General features: G+C 39.3%; 3 protein-coding genes across 3 annotated transcripts in view; 1 reads left to right on the forward strand and 2 right to left on the reverse strand.

The window, feature by feature from the left end:
- ATP7B (ATPase copper transporting beta) overlaps positions 1 to 1,164 on the reverse strand; it is a 63,329-nt gene extending 62,165 nt beyond the window's left edge. The window contains exons 1-2 of the mRNA XM_010982401.3: positions 809 to 1,164; positions 385 to 489 (exon numbers count right to left, since the gene is read on the reverse strand). Of these exons, the coding sequence (XP_010980703.1) occupies positions 385 to 438 (54 nt within the window). The 5' untranslated portion in view covers positions 439 to 489; positions 809 to 1,164. The remainder of the gene's footprint in view (positions 1 to 384; positions 490 to 808) is intronic.
- Positions 1,165 to 1,418: 254 nt separating this feature from the next.
- ALG11 (ALG11 alpha-1,2-mannosyltransferase) lies at positions 1,419 to 12,707 on the forward strand. Its single transcript, XM_010982402.3, has 4 exons — positions 1,419 to 1,502; positions 5,058 to 5,288; positions 7,088 to 8,019; positions 10,243 to 12,707. The coding sequence occupies exons 1-4, from the start codon at positions 1,459 to 1,461 to the stop codon at positions 10,512 to 10,514; spliced, it is 1,479 nt and encodes a 492-aa protein (XP_010980704.1). The 5' UTR covers positions 1,419 to 1,458; the 3' UTR covers positions 10,515 to 12,707.
- A 98-nt stretch (positions 12,708 to 12,805) lies between these two features.
- NEK5 (NIMA related kinase 5) overlaps positions 12,806 to 19,497 on the reverse strand; it is a 46,204-nt gene continuing 39,512 nt past the window's right edge. The window contains exons 22-23 of the mRNA XM_031465956.2: positions 16,195 to 16,306; positions 12,806 to 13,973 (exon numbers count right to left, since the gene is read on the reverse strand). Coding sequence (XP_031321816.1) covers positions 13,703 to 13,973; positions 16,195 to 16,306 — 383 coding nt within the window. The 3' untranslated portion in view covers positions 12,806 to 13,702. The remainder of the gene's footprint in view (positions 13,974 to 16,194; positions 16,307 to 19,497) is intronic.

A 19,497-nucleotide genomic window follows, 5' to 3' on the forward strand; every position in this document is an offset into this window, starting at 1 on the left:
CAAAATAGGTCTTTAAAAAAAAAAAAAAAACACTGTTGCAGGATTTGGGTAGACCATTACCGGATCTATGCAGCAACTCCTGAATAACTTTTCAAGGTATCTAACTAATCATATTGAGCAATTAGGGATCTTACACAGAAACTCAGCTCTCACTCTACCTCTCCAGCATCAGACTCCTTAACAGCAGATGAACAGAAAAGTGTTGGGTTTTCCATTATTCCCCAAAACCAGTTAATGGCATGCCTTCCTAAAGGCATGAACGACGAACCACGACTCTCCTGGCGCCGGAGTCTCGCGCTCGCCTTCCCCGCGCACACCCAGGAGCACAGTAAGGACCGCAGACAGGCGTGGAAAGTCCTCCAGCGCCCGGGGAAGGAAACTTACTCTCCGATTGGCTTCTTCCCGATCTATAATCCGTCTCTCCTGCTCGGGCTTCATCTCCCCGAGGCACTAATTTCTTCTGTAATGCAGCCCAGAGCCCAAGGTCACCTGGTCAGGGGAGAAGAGCGGTGTTAAAACCCAGGGAGAAGAGGAGCGCGGTGTAGATGGAATCCTTGTGGTTCGGCTCCAACCCGAACCCGCCCTTGCACTTGGGACGGGGAATCTGTAGCCCTCACCCCATCTGTTAATTCAAAGTTGCGCGCCACTGCGCCCGTGGCCCTTGGGGGCGCAAGGATGAGCACCGGAGGGTAGGGTGGGCCGGCGACCCTCACCCACACCCGAAGGACGGCCTGCTGGTGCCCGAGCGTCCTCGGCCGAGCCTGGACCCTGGCGGGGTGGGCCCGTCCCCCTCCCGCTTCTCCGCTACCTCTGGGGCTGGTGCGCTCTGGCCTCGGTCTTCAGCCTCTGGCGCGTGCCGGGGAGGAAATGAAAGAGAGTGAGCCGCGTAGACCCGGCCCAGAGATGTGGATCCCCAGGCTCGCCCACTGCCCGCGGGGAAGGTGCGGCGCTGCGGGCGCCGGCTTCGAGTCTCCTCTGCGCAGCTCCCTCTCCGGCTCCGCGCCTGGCTCCGAGGTGCCGCGGGTCCGAGACGCCGCAGCGGCTGCGGGAGTGAACTCCGCACCAGGAAAATCGATCCGAGACGCGCAAGAGCCTCCCATTGGTCTCCAACGGGCGGCGGACACTGGACTTGGGGCGGGGGCGCCCGAGAGGGGTCTTCCAGTGGGGGAGGGGCCCGAGGGTGGGAACGCCAGCTGTCCATCACAGGCCACGCCCTTCCCATGTGCAACTCCCACTACGGCTCCGCCCACGGGGGGGCGGGACCCAGGTACGCCACGCTGAAAACTTGTCCACGCCCTGGGAGATTTTATTGGCTGGAAGGCCGTGGGAAGCTACTATCAGCAACCAATTGGAGCGCACAATAGGCCACGTGTGGGCGGGGGAGCGCCGCACGCTTCCTCAGGAGCCAATAGAGAAGAGGAACAACGAAGCACTTCCTGAGTTGTGGGTCGGCGGAAGATGGCGGCCGCCGAAAGGGGTTGGTGCTTGTGTGAGTTATTGAGGTGAGGAGCCCGTGATGTGGGCTCGCAGGTGTTTTCTGTACTGCTGCGGTACTTGTCTGCCCAGTGCAACTAAAGTTTGTGGGGAAGGGCTTTCGTTGCACGAATCTAGGCAATTTTCTCTAGGCCAGTGAGCGTTTCCTCTCCTTTTGGGGTCTTACAGATAACAGACTGGAACAGGCTGGGTTAAAGACTCCGTTTACCGCGTTTTCTTCGCCTGCGCCACTGCTGGCTGAGGGCTCGAGTTTCCCTCCCGCTTCAGCTTTCTCTTTTTCTTGTTCGCACTCCAATTCGCCTGTCATAAATTGTTTTTTTCTCGTTTTCCTTTATGATTGACTCACGAATCATTTTCCAATCTGTCATGCTCTTTTCGGTCAAGAAGAAACCGGATCTTCCTTCCCTTGTCTTTGTCCTCTTTCACTCACGAAAACTCATTGTTGACACTTGCCATTTAAATGTCAAGTTTATGTTGAATCCTCTTCTTGATTATCCATTGATTTTTTTTCTGATTGATGTAAGAATAGTTATATAAAATATTTTTACCTTTGTCTTTATTGCATAAGTAATACGTTGTTTCTTGTAGAAAAGTTAGGAAATGAGCAAAAAAGAAAGGTCTCCAGGAATGCTACCATCCAGAGATAACTGTTGTTAACGTTGTGGTGAAAATACTCCCAGACTTTTTCCACAGTTGTTGTTGTAATACTACTGTATTTTACATGTGTTGACTTACTAACAAAACAGAAGGCCTAGTGTATTCTACCTACATAGCTCTTTTAACACCTGTGTATTTTCGTTCAGGTTGAAAATTTACCATTAATACGATAGCATCCTGAATAGCAGGATATATGTATATTCTCTCCAAAATTCAGGTATTATTTCTTCTTCATTGTTGTCCCCTCTACTTCAAATTCTGTGATTATTTAAAACATTTTGAACAGGAAAGTACTTTCAGAGCCTTCCTAAGCTCCCTGCTTTGCACATAATAATGACTAATTAAAAGTTTGCTGAATGGAATGACTCACTATTGATTACAGTTATCTTTTTAAAGTCTTGTGTTTAAATATGAATAAACATTATTTAATGGCACACATTTTAATTATATTTAAACAAATACTAAAACGGGTAATTTTGATGTGCAAGTTACTGTAGGATGTTTAATAAATTTCTTTAAGTAACCTGTATATATATCTTTGAAACTAACAGACTCAAAACAAAGGATAGTTCAACTTTAGTCATTAATATGATTTTTCTGATTTTAAGTTAACTAGTTCAGTTTGAAAATCCCATCACATTAATTTTCTCACTTAAGTTATTTTGAAGGAAATACCATAAAAATCTTTGGATTCTGTGAGTTAGCAACATTTTTAATTAAATGAGCTTTCGTCTCGTCCTGGGAAAGCTAACTATCCTATATAGCATTGCTTTTATAAACTGATATATTCCAAATGTTAAGTAAATGACAAATCTTACCACTTCTGTCAAACTCCGTTCATACTTTAAGGCAATGGTTCTCAAAGTGTGGTCCATAGACTCCCACAAGTCCCCAAGACCCTTTCAGTGGGTCCTCAAGATCAAAACTACTTTTATGATAATATTAAGATAACATTTGCCTCTTTCATTTTTTGACATTTGCACTGATCACTGTAAAAGTAATGGTGGATAAAACCTCTGCTTAGCATAAATCAAGACAGTGACATCAAACTGTACTAGTACTCATTGTTCTTGCTAAAGTTTTTAGTGTGTCCTTGATGAAACAGCAAAAATTATTACTAATTTTGTTAAATCTTAACCCTGAATACATATCTTTTCAATATTGTGTATAACAAAATGGGGGGGAATGCATAAAGCACTTTTCCATACTGAAGTACAATGATTGTCTCAAGGAAAAGCTCTTGTATGATTATCTAAATTGCAAACTGAATTAGACACTTTTTAATAGGACACAATTTTATTTGAAAGAACGACTGACAAACTATCATTCTTCTGACTTGGTTATTTGGTAGACACTTTCTTGAAAATGAATGAAGCAACCCTGTCACTTCAAAGAAAACAAGTGGCAGAATTTGTTGCTAGTGATGTACTTTGAGTTTTCAAGTTGACTGTTAGGAAATTGTCACTTGTCTAATTTGGTATAGTATTATAGAAGAATATCCAGAGCCATCTGAAAAGGCTGTTCAAAAAAGTGCCTCTCTCTTTTCCTGCTACATACATGAGAGAGCCCGGATTTTCTTCATATACTTCAACCAGAACAATGTGTCACTGCAGACTGAATACAGAAGCAGATATGAGAATCCACTGTCGTGTTAAGCCAGACATTGCAGAGATTTGTACAAATATAAAACAGTGACACCTTTCTTACTAAACAGTTTTTTTAAAAAATAAAAATATATTTATGTTATGTAATGACTTTATTGTTATTTTTAATGAGATCATAATTTTTTAATGTCTCAGTTTTAATATCTAAGAAGTTAAGTATTGGTAGATATGATCAGTTTAACAGTGGTTCTCAACCAGGAGTGATTTTGCCCCTGCAAGACATTTGGCAATGTGTGAAGATATTTTTGATAACTTTCCCTGGTCCTGACTTTTCATTATTTAAGTTTTAGTATTTTATTGTTTTTATGTCTTTTAGGCCCCTCAAATCCTTTATAAAGGGTAGACAGGGATTAAAAAAAATTGTTAGGTACTAACTATATTAGGCAACCCTATGAGGAAACCATACCTTGAGAAAATAATATGAGACATCTGAGGAGGTAATAACATTTTGCATTCAGTCAACAGGTATTTATTTATTGGCTACCTTCTCTGCCAGGTCCGATGCTCGGTGTTGGATATGGTGATGAACAGGCCTAGGTCCTTGCCTGTGCAGAGCTTCAGTCAACCTGGCAGGAATAGAGAATTTTTCAGCAGTGACTCTGGGAGCGAGTCTGCCTACTGCAAAAAGCAGCACAGTAGTGGATTTTTGGCAACTCATTCAGAGGCACATAGGGAAGGCAGTGGTTTCTGTAAACACATCAGATGCAGAACTCAGGATAGAACTGGAGAAATATTAATTCCATTCCTCTTACCTCAAAAATTGTTCTACTTGTGGTGAAATGAGAGCATAAAAATGATACAGTATCTCACCAAACTTTTAACAATGGAATACTGATCATTCAGTAGACAGTTCTTTGGGTTACATATTGTCACTTTGAGGGTCAAATGCCATTCCCACTCATATCTTGTTTAGGTTTATAATTAAATTTATTTTAACCCTTTAACACAACACTGAGTTAGGGGGAAAATGGCTCAACATTGATTTTTACTGCTGATTAAAAAGAAAATGTATATTGAATGGCCAGCATGCTGTGGAATTAAAGGGGACTGGCACTTTTGACATGAGGTATTTTGTAGCATTAGAATTTTAGTAATTATTTTGTTAGCAGACTTGCAAGCTATAAAAATTCCCTTCCTTTGCTATAAATATATAAAGTGGTTATGTGAAAGTAGACTTTAATTTGTAGCCTTTCTTTTTTTATGGGCATTATATCCAATCTCACCCTTCCCCTCTCGTTTCAGATTTTTTTATTCATTATTCTTCCCCGGGCTAATTTTATGTGGAACTTTATGTGTGTGTTTGCTCATTGTCCTTTGGGGAATCAGACTGCTGCTACAGAGAAAGAAAAAGTCGGCACCAACTAGCAAAAATGGGAAAAAGCAAACAGTGATTGCATTTTTCCATCCGTACTGCAATGCTGGTGGAGGAGGAGAGAGAGTGTTATGGTGTGCCTTAAGGGCTTTGCAGAAAAAGTAGGTATGCATCTTTCTTAGCTAATTTGGCATGTTGTTACTGTTTTAAAAAAAAAAAATCATTACCCAGAATGTATCTTTCTCTAGTACCTTATGCATAGCCAGGAATTCCTTTTTTTTTTTTTTTTTAACTATTCTTTACTAAAGAAACACTCATCTCATATGCCAACCTGCCTTACAAGATCCTGTAGGATTTTACTTGATATGATTAAGAAACAGAAAAAGTATCTGCCCTTTTATGGCATAATGTAGTGGGATACCCAGTCACCTTGGGAAAGTGTGTGGAGTAGAGACTGAATAATAAACAGAAATATAGCAAGTCCTGTGGAGCACTTTAAACCTGAATACTTTTAGTCCGTGTGGCAGACAGGAAAAAAATCTCTATAAAAGCATTTATTTGATTCTGATTTTGGTGCAGTTATGAATGGTAGAGTCTTAAGTGAGTTACCATGTTAGAAAGAATTTGGTGTTACACATCTTTTAATGTTTTAGGCTTCCTTCTCTCCACCACTATCCTGGAAGAAAAGAAAAAATGTGGCAAGATATAGGTTCCAGTACTGTTTTATTATATCACCTATTATCCTCCTACAGTGACCCTAGTTCCTGGCCCTCCCCCCTTGCTGGACTTCTTATATGACAACCATCTCCCCTTTGAGTGAAGTAGAAGTTGCCAGTCTCTTACAGTCTGGGTTCAGAAACTGGCACAATGTCACTTACGCCATATTCTATTGTTAATATGTCACAGGGCCCGCTGTTACTTCAAGGGTGGAGACATAGATCCCACCTCTCAATGGGAAAAGTGTCAAAGATGTGGCCATCTTGAAGCGGCCAGAGGTGACAATCATTTTTACATTTTAAAAGGATCTATTCAGTTGCTGAGACGGGGCTGGAGAAGAGTATTTAGATGCTCATCCTTTACATGCCACAGCATCCCAGGCTCTTCATCAGCACAAAGCATGTTCTTTGTTTGTATCTGTCTTCCTCAGTGGGATGAGCTCCTTGAGGAGAAACACTCATCCCTGAATCCCCAGAACCTAGTAGCTCACAGTAGATACTTCATAAATGTTTTATAACTCAGGATAATTATAAACACAACCAGAGTGAGGCCAAAGCATTAAAAGTCATAAGAATGTACTTTTCCATATTTACATTATAATCATATCTAATTGTGATGCAGGCATAAGATCTAGCTTTCAAAACTTTTTTGCATTTCTCAGATTGAAAATATTGAGTAGTGGGAGGGTATAGCTCAGTGGAAGAGCTCATGCTTAGCATTCATGAGGTCATGGGCTCAACCCCAGTACCGCTGTTAAATAAAAAAATAAGTAAACCTAATTATCTCCCCCCACCAAAAAAAAAAAAAAAAACCAAACTAATAAAAATACTGAGTGATGCTTTAGTATTTATGGTCCTATCTAAAGGTACCTTTAGTGAATTTTAACTCTTGTTTAGGAGTATTTTATTAATATTTCATTACCATTTTATACTGAGAAAGTTGTCAAAATGAAATTTTTGAATATTTCTTAAAAATGAAAATATCTCATTTATAAATCAGCGATTTTGTGGATGTCTGTCATATGCAAATCTCCTAGTGGAGGGAATAGCAAAGAACCAGAAGTGTCCTTTGAAGGACTAACAGATGTAGGGTAGTGGGAAACTCAGGGTAAAAAACAGTGGGAAACTTTTTTTAGTCTAAAAATAAGCTTCTTTATGATTTTTGGAAAAGAACTATCTTTTAAACGTTTTGCTTGATTTTAACCCAAACTCATGAAATTCTGAACTGTTACATCCTATTTTAGGTACCCTGAGGCAGTCTATGTTGTCTATACTGGTGACGTCAATGTCAGCGGTCACCAGATACTAGAAGGTGCTTTCAGAAGATTTAACATCAGATTAACGCGCCCAGTGAAGTTTGTTTTCTTAAGGAAGCGCTACCTTGTGGAAGATTCACTCTATCCTCATTTCACACTGCTGGGCCAAAGTCTAGGGTCCATCTTCCTTGGCTGGGAAGCTCTGATGCAGTGCGTTCCTGACGTTTACATCGATTCGATGGGCTACGCTTTCACACTTCCTCTGTTTAAGTATTTAGGCAGTTGCCGAGTTGGAAGCTATGTTCATTATCCCACCATCAGCACTGACATGCTCTCTGTGGTGAGGAATCAGAATGTCGGATTTAACAATGCAGCCTTCATTACCAGAAATCCTTTTCTCAGCAAACTAAAGCTCATCTACTACTATTTATTTGCTTTTACGTACGGGCTTGTTGGTTCTTGCAGTGATGTCGTCATGGTCAATTCTTCTTGGACACTAAACCATATTCTCTCCCTGTGGAAGGTTGGGGATTGCACTCACATTGTTTATCCCCCCTGTGATGTGCAGACATTTCTGGACATTCCCTTACATGAGAAGAAGACGGCCTCAGGACATTTACTGGTTTCGATTGGCCAGTTCAGGCCCGAGAAGAACCATGCTTTGCAGATCAGAGCCTTTGCTAAACTGCTGAAGAAGAAGGAGGCGGAGTCACTTCCTTCACTGAAACTTGTCCTCATTGGAGGTTGTCGTAACCAAGACGATGAACTTAGGGTAAACCAACTGAGACGGCTTTCTGAGGATCTAGGGGTTCAAGAAAATATGGAATTTAAAATAAACATTCCATTTGATGAATTAAAGAATTACTTGTCTGAAGCAACAATCGGTCTGCATACCATGTGGAACGAGCATTTTGGAATTGGTAAGTTTGTCCTTTAAACAATGTGTTTGGTGTCATGTGGTTTTGATAAAATGATAATACTCTGGAAGTTTTCATCAAGTCCCTGTTCTCTTCCCCGAGTCCCCCAGGTGTGCTATCCTCATCGGAAACCCTGTAAAACATGTTACATAATGTTTATTGGCCACTCACTGTTGTGGGGGGTCACTCTCAAGGTCTTTACAAGTATTACCTGATTTAATACTCTCTACAACTTTACTTGATAGGTATTATTATTATTTCTGTGTTATAAATTCAGACACAAAGAGGTTTAGAACTTGCTCAAGGTCAGTAAGAAGTAGAGCCCAGATTCTAATCCAGACATCCCTGCTCTTAACTACTGCATTTTCTCCCCAAACCTGTCCCCATCTCTGCACCGGTGCAGATTCCTGGGCCTCATCCTAATCCCGCTGAAGGGCCGAATCAGCATCTCCGGGTGCGGCCCTGGTGCAGGTGTTTTGGTGAAGCCCCTCAGGTGACTCTGTTGTGCACCAGGAGCTGAGACCGTCTGTCTCCAGGTGGGCTCCCCACGGTCGTTATTTGGGTTCTTTTATTGATTCCGTGCTCCTTATTGCAATGGCCCCAGGTGTTCAGTTTGGACACTATGTGAATGGTGATGGCTTCACTGAGAGAGGGAGCCAAAGTCAGAGGCCGAGTTTCCAGCAGGTGGAGTAGGAGTTGGCTGAGGCACGTGGAAGGCTGTGCGTCGAGCAGGCGGTGGTATTTGTGAGTCCGAAGTGCAGGAGAGGGATCTGGTCTGGGAACACAGACTGAGGGTTGTCCTCTTCCGTGGTTGTGCAGCCTGTGGACGGGGACGAGGCGGCCTCGGAGAGTCTGTAGAGGAAGAAGAGGCCCGAAGTGCAAAATGCTGAGGGCAGTGACAGTTCAGCAGCGGGCAGGAGAGGAGCCGGTGAAGGGGAGGAGGAGGAAAACCAGCCAGAGCAGCGCTGTGGAAACCAAGGGAAGGGAGGGTTTAGGGAAGGAGGGGACGGACAACAGATCCTGTGCTGCCCAGCTGCTGGGCAAGGTGAGGACGGGGCAGGCAACCTGGCAGGAGACCGGGCAGGAGCTGCGTCGATGCAAGAGTGGGCTCAGGAGTCCAGGTGCGGCGAGCTGAGCACCGAGTACAGATGAGCAAGTGGAGTTAGTGATGCAAACCACACTGGCCGTGAGTGTACCTGTGGAAGGGAGGGGAGGCCTTGGGACCTGAAAGGCGGGGGTAGGAGGGTGCACATGCTCGTGCACTTTGTTTTTACAAGTTTGAACTAGCTTAAGTGCTGATAGGAAGAGGCCAGTAAAGAGGGAAAAGTAGAAGATTCTGGAGGGAGAGGGTAAAATCGGTAAGATCGAGGTCTCTGAGAAAGCACAGAGGAATGGTATCCAGCCTGGAACAAAATACTATGGTATAATCCATATTTTTCAAATAAGAGTTCAAATTAAAGCCTCAGCAGAAAATTCTGTTCTATAGAGATTTCACCAGTGTTAAAGAAACACTGGTAATGATTTAACTTCCCTTCTGTGCAGCTAGGATGGTAACAGCTCTGTACCATCCTTTGGAAAAGTAAGAAAACAGCCAACTAAACCATTTTCTGAAGGGCTTAGTCCTCACTAGAAACATGGGTAAGAAAGTCTGGCTGGAATAATTTATATCCTCACCTACATTATGTGGCAGAAACTGATCAGAACTTCCATGAGGTTCAGCACTGCTGTTGGGCACACAGTAGTCTCATTTTTGCCAGAAATCCAGGCAGTAACATAGGCACCAGCCTTACTTAGTGTGCATCACTAGAGTGGCTTACTTTTTTCCTCTTTTCTCCTAATACTGTAATTTTAACTCTTAAAATTGTATTTTTGATATTTCTTATTCCTTTTATCTTTTAATATCCATTAATTATCTACCATCTTGCTAATAACATTCTTTAGTCTTCTCTTTGTTTTATCATCTGCAGTATATCTATTTTTATAGACTCTTCTATCTACTTGTCTGTTTTAATAAAGAACAAAGCAACATTATTGTGAAGCTCTGAAAACTAAAAAAATTAAAATTATTTTATTTTGCACCAGGGAAGTTAAATGAGTCCATTTGCAGACATGCAGACATTTACTTGAATGGCTCATGAGTCTCAGAATTTGTTAAGGGTTCTGCTCATCCTTGTTCTTATGAACACAGTTAAAACCTTAACGACATGATTTCTGTTTCTTTCTAAGGAATCGTGGAGTGTATGGCAGCCGGCACAATTGTCCTTGCTCACAATTCGGGGGGCCCGAAGCTTGACATTGTCATTCCTCACGAAGGCGAGAGGACCGGATTTCTGGCTGAGAGTGAAGAAGGCTATGCCGAGACCATGGCCCAGGTTCTCTCCATGTCCGCGGAGAAGAGACTGCAGATCAGAAACAATGCCCGTGCGTCCGTCAGCAGATTCTCCGATCAGGAGTTTGAAGTAACATTCCTCTCGTCTGTGGAGAAATTATTTCAATAATGCCATATCTGTACAAGTTAAAGACATTTTATGTCAAATGGTTAGATACCGTTATATGTTACTATTTTTCTAAACTCATTCCCTATTGTCATAAAGTTAGTCTAAGCAAGGCCGTAGCAGTATGTGTATAGGCAAGGTATTTATGTCAGTGAAAAAGGCAAAGTTACCTAAATGGAAATGGGACCCTTGTATAGTTTAAGTGTGAACATTTAAGATGAGTGTTTGGTCTCAAATTCTGAAAAATATGAAAGAAAAAAATGAACAATCCTAATTTTGGTATGATCTATATTTTTAAAATTCTATTTGTCAAATCACTTTACTTTAGAAACCAGGAAAGAGATTTTCCTTTTAGAAAAAAGGAAATGGAGGCGGGGAATGGATGACTGATAATTGATTAGCACTTCAGAATTGTTTTGACATTTTTGGAACGCAGCAAAATTCTGGTACATTTAAATTCAAAACATTTGGTACATTTAAATTCAAAACAATATCATGGATAAACTTTTTGAATATATCTAATGATTTTAAAAGAACAACGAAACTTTAAGCGGGCTCAATCATGTTCTAAAAGCATATAGTCCAAAGAGAGGCTGACTGATTGCTCAGTAGGTATGCGTAGGCGTGTAGAGGCTGGTAATCCTTTCCATAACTAGGTATTTGTGAAAATAGTGTTCAGTTTAGTGCTGCCAGTACATTTTTATGGGCCTCTCATTATCCGTTAACATTTTCACATCCCAGAGGCTGGAAGTCAGCTTTTTTAGGTCATTCAAGAGGCCTGAGTCAGAACATCACCGTAAGTTGTTTTCTGACAGTGGTGACGCAGGATCCAGATCCATCCACGTGGTCTCCATAATCAGCATCGTGCATCATAAGATGACGAGGTGGCATCTTGAGAAGAGCACTGGGCTAGCAGTTAGAATAGCTCAACCTGACCTCACCTTCATCGTTTACAAACATCCGACCTTGTGACACAAGAGCTGCTCCCAGATCTTTTGAGTCTCAGCTTCTTTCTCTGTAATCTGGAGAAGGTCGTGGGTGTCCTCACTGCCTTCCATCGTTGTACTGAAGACATGGAACATGGAAAGTATGTGAAAGTACTTTGAAAGTTATAAAGGTGACTTAAATGAAAGGTAACAATATATAGAAAATGTCTTCTGTGATCCAGTCTATCTGTCAATTCTTGGTTACTAAGCCAGTAGCTCAGAATCAGTGTAATTTAACTGGACTCCTGTCCCGAATAACTGGCATGGAAAAGTGAATACATTTGTGTGCAGATATGGCTCTTGAGACCTACAACTTCTGGCACTTTCTGCCTACATAATCAGTTCCGTCTAGTTCAGTAACGTGATCTCCTTCACAGTCTGATACACCTTGTGTGAGGGGCTTGTGAAAGAAGTGCATTTTCCTTTCTGATCTCCTGTCGCCCATTCATCAGTCCAGCCAGCTTCATTATCTGCTTCCAGGTACATCACTGGATTTGTCTGCAGGCCGTCTTCTGTCATCAGATCGAAAAGCAGCAAAACAGAGCCCCAGGATGTTCTGACACGCCAGCCTAGCGTAGCTTTGTGTTGGAAAGTATTCAATTTAGAAAAGAAAAAGAGTCCCTCAAACATCACCAGGAAAGTAAAGGCATAAAAGATGGGACACATCCTGCTTAGGGAAATCCTGATACTTGGATTTCCCACATTTAATAAAACTATACCAAATGTAAATACTAAGCAAACCTTAGGAATAATCTGACCAGCCCCTAATCATCTTTATTTTCTTGGTTCAGCAATGTATCAATGTGCCATTTTTGTTTTGTTTTCATTATAGAGCGGATATTTCAGGCAGAATTCTATGACTTAGAAATATAACCATTCTGCCCTTCGTAACGGCAGATACAGTAAGTCAGAGAATATCTACTAAGCCCCAGGTACATGTTCAACACTGGGATTGTTATAATAAAAAAAAAGTTTAAGTCTAGGTTCCTGCCTCAAAGAGCTTATAGTCTTAATGAGGAAATTGTATTAATATTGATTCAGTCAAGAAACATTTCTGGCACTGGGCCTTTAAGCACTATATATAAAAAGACCATCATAAGAAATAAAGACCAGATATAGTCCCTACCTTCAAGAATTTTATAATCTATACATTTGAAACTGTTAGAAAAGAATTCAATGAAACGTAATAAAATGATTATTTGGTACATAATTGACATGCCTTGTTCCTCTCCTTGCTCAATTACCTTACTCTTGTAAGTGTAAATGTCAGCTTCAAAAAAGTGTATTCAGTGTACCTTAAGAAATTTCAAAACCACAGTTTTATAAAATGACAGATTCATTATTTTAAATGAGTGAATTTGTACATTGTATTAGTTTTCTATGGTTAACAACAAATCACCACAAACTTAGTCAAAACAACACAAATTTACTATCTTACAGTTCGGTAGGTCAGAAGTCTACAGTGGATCTCACGAGGCTAAAATCAAGGCATTGGCAGAGCTGCATTCCTTCTTCAAGCTTTAAGGGAGAATCCGTTTGCTTGCCTTTCCCAGGTTCTGGAGGCTGCCTGCATTCTTTGGCTTGTGGCCCCTTCCTCTGTCTTCAAAGCCAGCAGCATCAGGCTGAATCCCTCTCAGCTGCCACCTCTCTGATTCTCTCTTCTGCCTCCCTCTCCCACTTCATGCTTGTGCTTACGTTGAGCCTACCTGATAACCTCCCTATTCTAAGGTCAGCTGATTAGCAACCTTAAGTCCACCTGCAACCTTAATTCCTCTTTGCCTAGTAAAAATATATTCATATCTTTGGGTGTATGTGGGTTGGAGGGAGTCACATTACTCTGCCAACCACACATAGCTAAAAGATTTCTTTTTGTTTGTTTGTTTTTAGGGGGAGGTAACCAGGTTTATTTATTTACTTATTTATTTTAATGGAAGTACGGAGGATTGAACCCAGGACCTCACGCATGCTAAGCACACGCTCTACCACTGAGCTATACCCTCCCCACTGAAAGATTTCTTAACAGAAATGTTAAAGTAAAAATATTAATGTCTACACTCAAAAGTCAGTCCTATTGTCTAAATTGAGAGAAAAACTAACAAAGCCTTGGGATTACTGGAAAACCCTTACAATAAATGAATATTTACAACTTGCACCCAGAGACACTAAGTCAATAGATACTAACATTACTTTTAAAAAGTTCAATAGTCACACTTGGGTATTTTGACTGGTTGGTGACATTTCTTGGTCTTCGTCAGCAGTACAGATTTTGTCATTAGGTAGAGTAGAAATATTCTCCAAACCTTCGTTTAATTCTGCATACTTGTGCATGCTTATCCCCTCTCTTTTCTCTAAGTTCTCAGCATCCTTAGAGGAACCAGAAGCCACTTCTGTTTTTTCTGCCTCTTTGGAAGTAGCAAGTTTTTCCAAGGATTCTACTATTTCATTTCTCAACTCATCTTCAGATTCTTCAAAATTTCTGAAATAAATAGTAAAAATCAACTTTGTGATGTCAAAATACTGACAAATACATATGAAAGTTAGTTTCACTTCTCCTGCCCTACCCACACTTGAGCGATATGAAAGTTGCATTTTCCTCCAGGTAATAAATTATTGTATCAGTCTGGTTTTTCCTAAGGATGATGAACAACCAATGTTGAGAGAATCAGTATTCTGTTTAGTTGGACTTGTGTTCAATAACCTTTATTTTATCTATTAATACCAATCTATTATGTTTAAAAGAAGAGGAAGAAAGAGAAAAAAAGAAAATAATAATAAGATGGCTGCCATATATTGAGTCCTTACCATTTGCCAGTCACTCCCCTAGAGCACTTTACACATACTGTATTTCATCAGATAATAACAACACTTGAGGTGGACATTACCATCCTTGATTGATAAAGAATCTGAGCTAAAAGAGGTTTAAAAAAAAGTGCCCAAGGTCTCACAGCTACTAATTAGTAGGACCAGGAATTGAAATTGTGTCTAAGACTGCAACACTGATGCTTTTAGGTAACAGAAATAAAATTTTCAATAAATGGTGTTGGAATAAGTCAAGAGTTACTTGGGAAAAAACAAGTTGGAGTCACACCTTGTGGTTATGAGTAAATAGAAAATTAAATCATGAAAGTACTTTAAAAAATTTCAGTATCATTTTTATGAAGTAATTGATCAATCTAAGGTAGATAGAAATAAGAAATTTCCACATGGCACAAGTCAATATAGATAAAATCAAAAAGCAAACAAAAAAACTGGAGAAAATATTCTTGAATCATACTACAGATAAAAGACTAATTTCCCTAAAGTACAAAAAGTTCCCCAAGTCAAAACAATATTAATAGCCTAAATTTTTAAATGGCTAGTTACGTACAAAATTGTTTTTCCAAAGGAGGAAATAAAGACAGATCTTAAAAGCATATAGAAAGACAACCTCACTCACAAAAGAATTGCTAATTAAAATTAACCTGAAATGTCATTTTTTAACCTATCAATTGTGCAATAATCCATCAGTTCGGTAGCACACTGAGCAAGGAAATGTACAAGGAAACAGGCACTTCCATACCCTGTCGGTGGAAGTGTTCACAGATGTAACCTCTGTGAAGGACAACGTGACAGTATCCAATTACAAATGTAGATACTCTTTGACCCCAAACTTTGCTGTTCTGGGAATTTAAACTATATGTATACTACTATTTGTATATTATGATATGTATTCAAGATACACTGTTAAGTAATAAAGTTGCAGGACAGTATGCACACTATGAAACTTCCTATTAAAAAAAAGCAACACACTCACATACACAGGATAGATATATTTGCTTACATTTTAATGGAATTCCTTAGAAGTAGGCACAAGAAGCAGGTTAGATTGGTTGACTCTGGGGAGGGGAATTGTGTGGCTGAGGTAAAGAGACAGCAGGAGACTATGAAAAGAGTGTAACTTGAATTTAGAACCATGTGAATATATTACCTATTTAAAAAGTCAATTATAATAAAAAATTTTTTAATTCAAAGGACTTCAAATTTTAGAACTAATAAGAGAGTTCAGTGAGGTTACAGGATACAACATCAATAGTGTTCTATACACTAGTAGTAGCCAAGTTGAAAACACAGCAAGAGAAAAACAATGCCGTTCATAATGGCAACAACAAAAAAATTAAGTGACAACTATATCATGAAGAAAACTACAAAAATACTGAAGAATATTTTAAAAGGCATGAATACATGGAGAGCTATACTATATTCATGGATGTTGACATTTATAATCATGAAGATGTCCATTCCCATAAATTAATCAACAAATGTAATGTCATTCTCATCAAAATCCCAACGAAGTTTTTCATGACACTTCACAAAAGAATGCAAAAATGTGTATATTGAGTGAAAAGCAGCAATTGCTAAGATTATTTTGAAGAAAATGATATGGAAACTAGAAGGTGTGAGGACTAGCCCTACCAGATATCAAAAGGTATGGTAAAGCCACAGTAATTCAGACAGAATATCATTACTGCAGAGATCGAAAACAAAACCACTGGAAAGGAATGGAGAGCTAAGAGACACATCTGTGTATACAGGAAAATTTGGTCTCCTTAGCTAGGTCTTTGAGGCTATCTTCTATGTCTCAACAACAGCATTGTAACTTTTTACCATTTTTACTATATCCAGTGCTTCGTTTAGGCACCTGGGTATGACCTACTTACGTATCATCATCATCAGATCTTGGTTCTGGTTGTTCTTCATCTACCTCAATGTCAGAGGCCACTGCCACCTTCCCCTCATCTTCTTCAGGACGCTGTGGTTTTAATGTTCCCACTGTTAAATGACAGGAAGAGAGATTAAAGCATCCCAGCCTATACACCTCATGAGGGGCATATATCAAAAATTCTGCACTAAACGTCAACCACAACGGCAAAACCTTTGAATAATTTCCATTAAAACAGGGAGTAAGACAGGGATGAAAGCTGACACCAACTATTCCATATTGTACTGAAGGTAGCAGACAACAAAACAAGACAAGAAAAAGAAGTGAAAGAAATAAGGATCAGAGATGAAGAGACAAAATAATCCCACTTTGGGGGTAGATGCTTTTTATAAAGGCATATATATTTCTTAAATTTTATTAAAAAATTTAAGAAAACCTTGTAAAAATTTAAGATTTGCCAACATTATTGGACTTACTTTCACTATTTTTATAAACAGTCAAGACTCAAAGAGGGGGAAAAAAAATTTAATAATGGAGGAGCTGCAAAGTCATACTGCAGAGGGCATGGATAATGGGGAGAGTGAAGGACTGTGCTCATTTTTGTAATCTACCATAATACACTTTTCCCACACGGACACTACAATCATCTGGTGCCTAAGTGTCAAAAAAGGGCTTCACTTTACTCTTCAGGAAAAAAATCCCTATACCCTCTGTTAACAAGTGGGACTAGAAATAGGAATTTCCCTCCCAAGGTGAAATTAAAGTGTGGTTTTTTTTTTGGTAACGTGTTTTGTGTTAACATGACTACTCATGTATACACCTAAACGTAGAAATGTCACCACGTTGCAATTAAATATTTACCTATTTTTATCAACATATTTCACATCAAATTATAGCCCATATTACTATCTAAGGTGCATAAAATAAATGAAGTAGATTGATACATCTCGTCTATGAGGTAGTCTGGCTAATTAAAAGCAGCCTGCGTATTCCTCTTGGTGTGGGAATCTGATAGTTTTTGTTTTCCTGTTTTAGGAAGACAACTTTAGGAGGCTCTTATTTTTGTTTAACAGGATAGAAGAAACAATGAAAGCCTAACTACAGAAATGGAAATCAGCTGTTATCAGGATGTGCCACTATGATGTTACCAAGGCAACTATGTGGCCTGAAAACGTACACAAGAAAGAGGTTACCTTCCCACCAAGGATTCCCTTGGAGTGGTTAAACCATAAACAAAATTACTGACCTGAATTAATTATGCACATGTAAGAAAACTTGTCTTCATTGAAAAAGTGTAGCTTTTACTAGTAAGATTCATTTTAAAAGATTTTATAAAGTCTTGCTATTTTAAACTTTTAAAATTAGGATACATTAAACAAGTAATTGATAAAACCTCATTTTTAAATATAGTTTAGAGCTAGAAGCAAAGGAATTTATTTTCAAGGAGCTGAATATTTAAGCTAAAGACTATTGATATATGAATTGTGCTTAAATGAATGACAACGAATCCTTAATGCCTTTATAAATTGTCTATTATACCTGTAATCAGCTATTAAAATTCACACTTGCAGAAGGTCTTTATGAAGACTCTATACAGCTGTAAGAATTATTTTAACATTGTAATTTCCTATTCCAAATGAATAGCAATACAAATATTGGCAATCACATGCCTTTACGTAAAGTGATAGTAAAAATGTGCTCTGACTATATTCTCATTCACAAAGACATAGCCGCCTACTAAGTTCTCACTATACCAGGCACTAGGGATGGATAGGCCAAGTGGGGTAGGGTCAAGACAAAGCTCTAGGAAGAGGGGTAGAATATAGCTCGGTGGTAGAGCACGTGCTTAGCATGCACAAAATCCTGGGTTCAATTCCCCAGTACCTCCATCAAAAATAAATAAATAAATGTAATTACCTCCTCCCTGCCAGGAAAAAAAATTAAAGGCTACCAAAAAAAAGTACAAAGAAATGAGTGAAGTTATTATTTTAAAAAAAAAAAAAGCTTTCAGAAGATGGTAAGTCTAGTGAGGAAGAAAGATATTAAATGGGAAATTAAAGTAAACTCTATTTTTATGATCAGAGAATTAGAGGGTCTTATAGGATATTAAGCAGGGAAATCAAACCTAAAGGAAGACAAGGTGTTTTCTAAAGCATTTAAAACAGTGGCTCCCTGTTACTGGTACACAGGCAGTAGTCTGAGATCCAGGTTTTCTATAGCAATTACTAAAAATTCAAATAAAATTGCTCCTGCATCTTTTTATGACCCAAATTTCAATGATAAATATAATAATGCAATGTATTTCATGCATTTAATAAATATTTGAGTGTGAATGAATTTGAGCATGAGACTGAATGAATGTGAAACTGTCAGAGGCAGTGAACAGAGAAAAGACAGGGAGACAGTAAACATACTTGAGGATTTACTGAAAGCTTATTAGAATTTTATAAGGGAACCTTCCTACACAACTGGTGAGAATGCAGTTTGGTGCAGCCACTATGGAAAACAGTACGGAGATTCCCCAAAGACTAGGAATAGACTTACGATACGACCCAGGAATCCCACTCCTGGGCATATATCCAGAAGGAACCCTACTTCAAAATGACACCTGCACCCCAATGTTCATAGCAGCACTATTTACAATAGCCAAGACATGGAAACAGCCTAAATATCCATCAACAGATGACTGGATAAAGAAGAGGTGGTATATTTATATAATGGAACACTATTCAGCCATAAAAACCAACAACATAACGTCATTTGCAGCAACATGGATGCTCCTAGAAAATGTCATTCTAAGTGAAGTAAGCCAGAAAGAGAAAGAACAATACCATATGAGATCGCTCATATGTGGAATCTAAAAAAAAAAAAAAAAAAAAAACCAGAAATACAAAACAGAAACAGACTCATAGACATAGAATACAAACTTGTGGTTGCCAAGGGGGCGGGGGGTGGGAAGGGACAGACTGGGATTTCAAAATGTAGAATAGATAAACAAGATTATACTGTATAGCACAGGGAAATATATACAAGATCTTATGGTAGCTCACAGCGAAAAAAATGTGACAATGAATATATATATGTTCATGTATAACTGAAAAATTGTGCTCTACACTGGAATTTGACACAGCATTGTAAAATGATTATAACTCAATAAAAAATGTTAAAAAAAAAAAGAATTTTATGGATTAAAGGGAAGCACGTCAACCAAGTTTACTGGCTCCTCCAGTCATTCATTCAAATGATTAACTTATTAAGAATCTCCTGTTTTCCAGACACCTTTGCAAAGCCCTGTCTAGCA

This window comes from Camelus dromedarius, chromosome 13, assembly GCF_036321535.1.
Source record: "Camelus dromedarius isolate mCamDro1 chromosome 13, mCamDro1.pat, whole genome shotgun sequence".
In the NCBI taxonomy this organism is placed as follows: Eukaryota; Metazoa; Chordata; class Mammalia; order Artiodactyla; family Camelidae; genus Camelus; species Camelus dromedarius.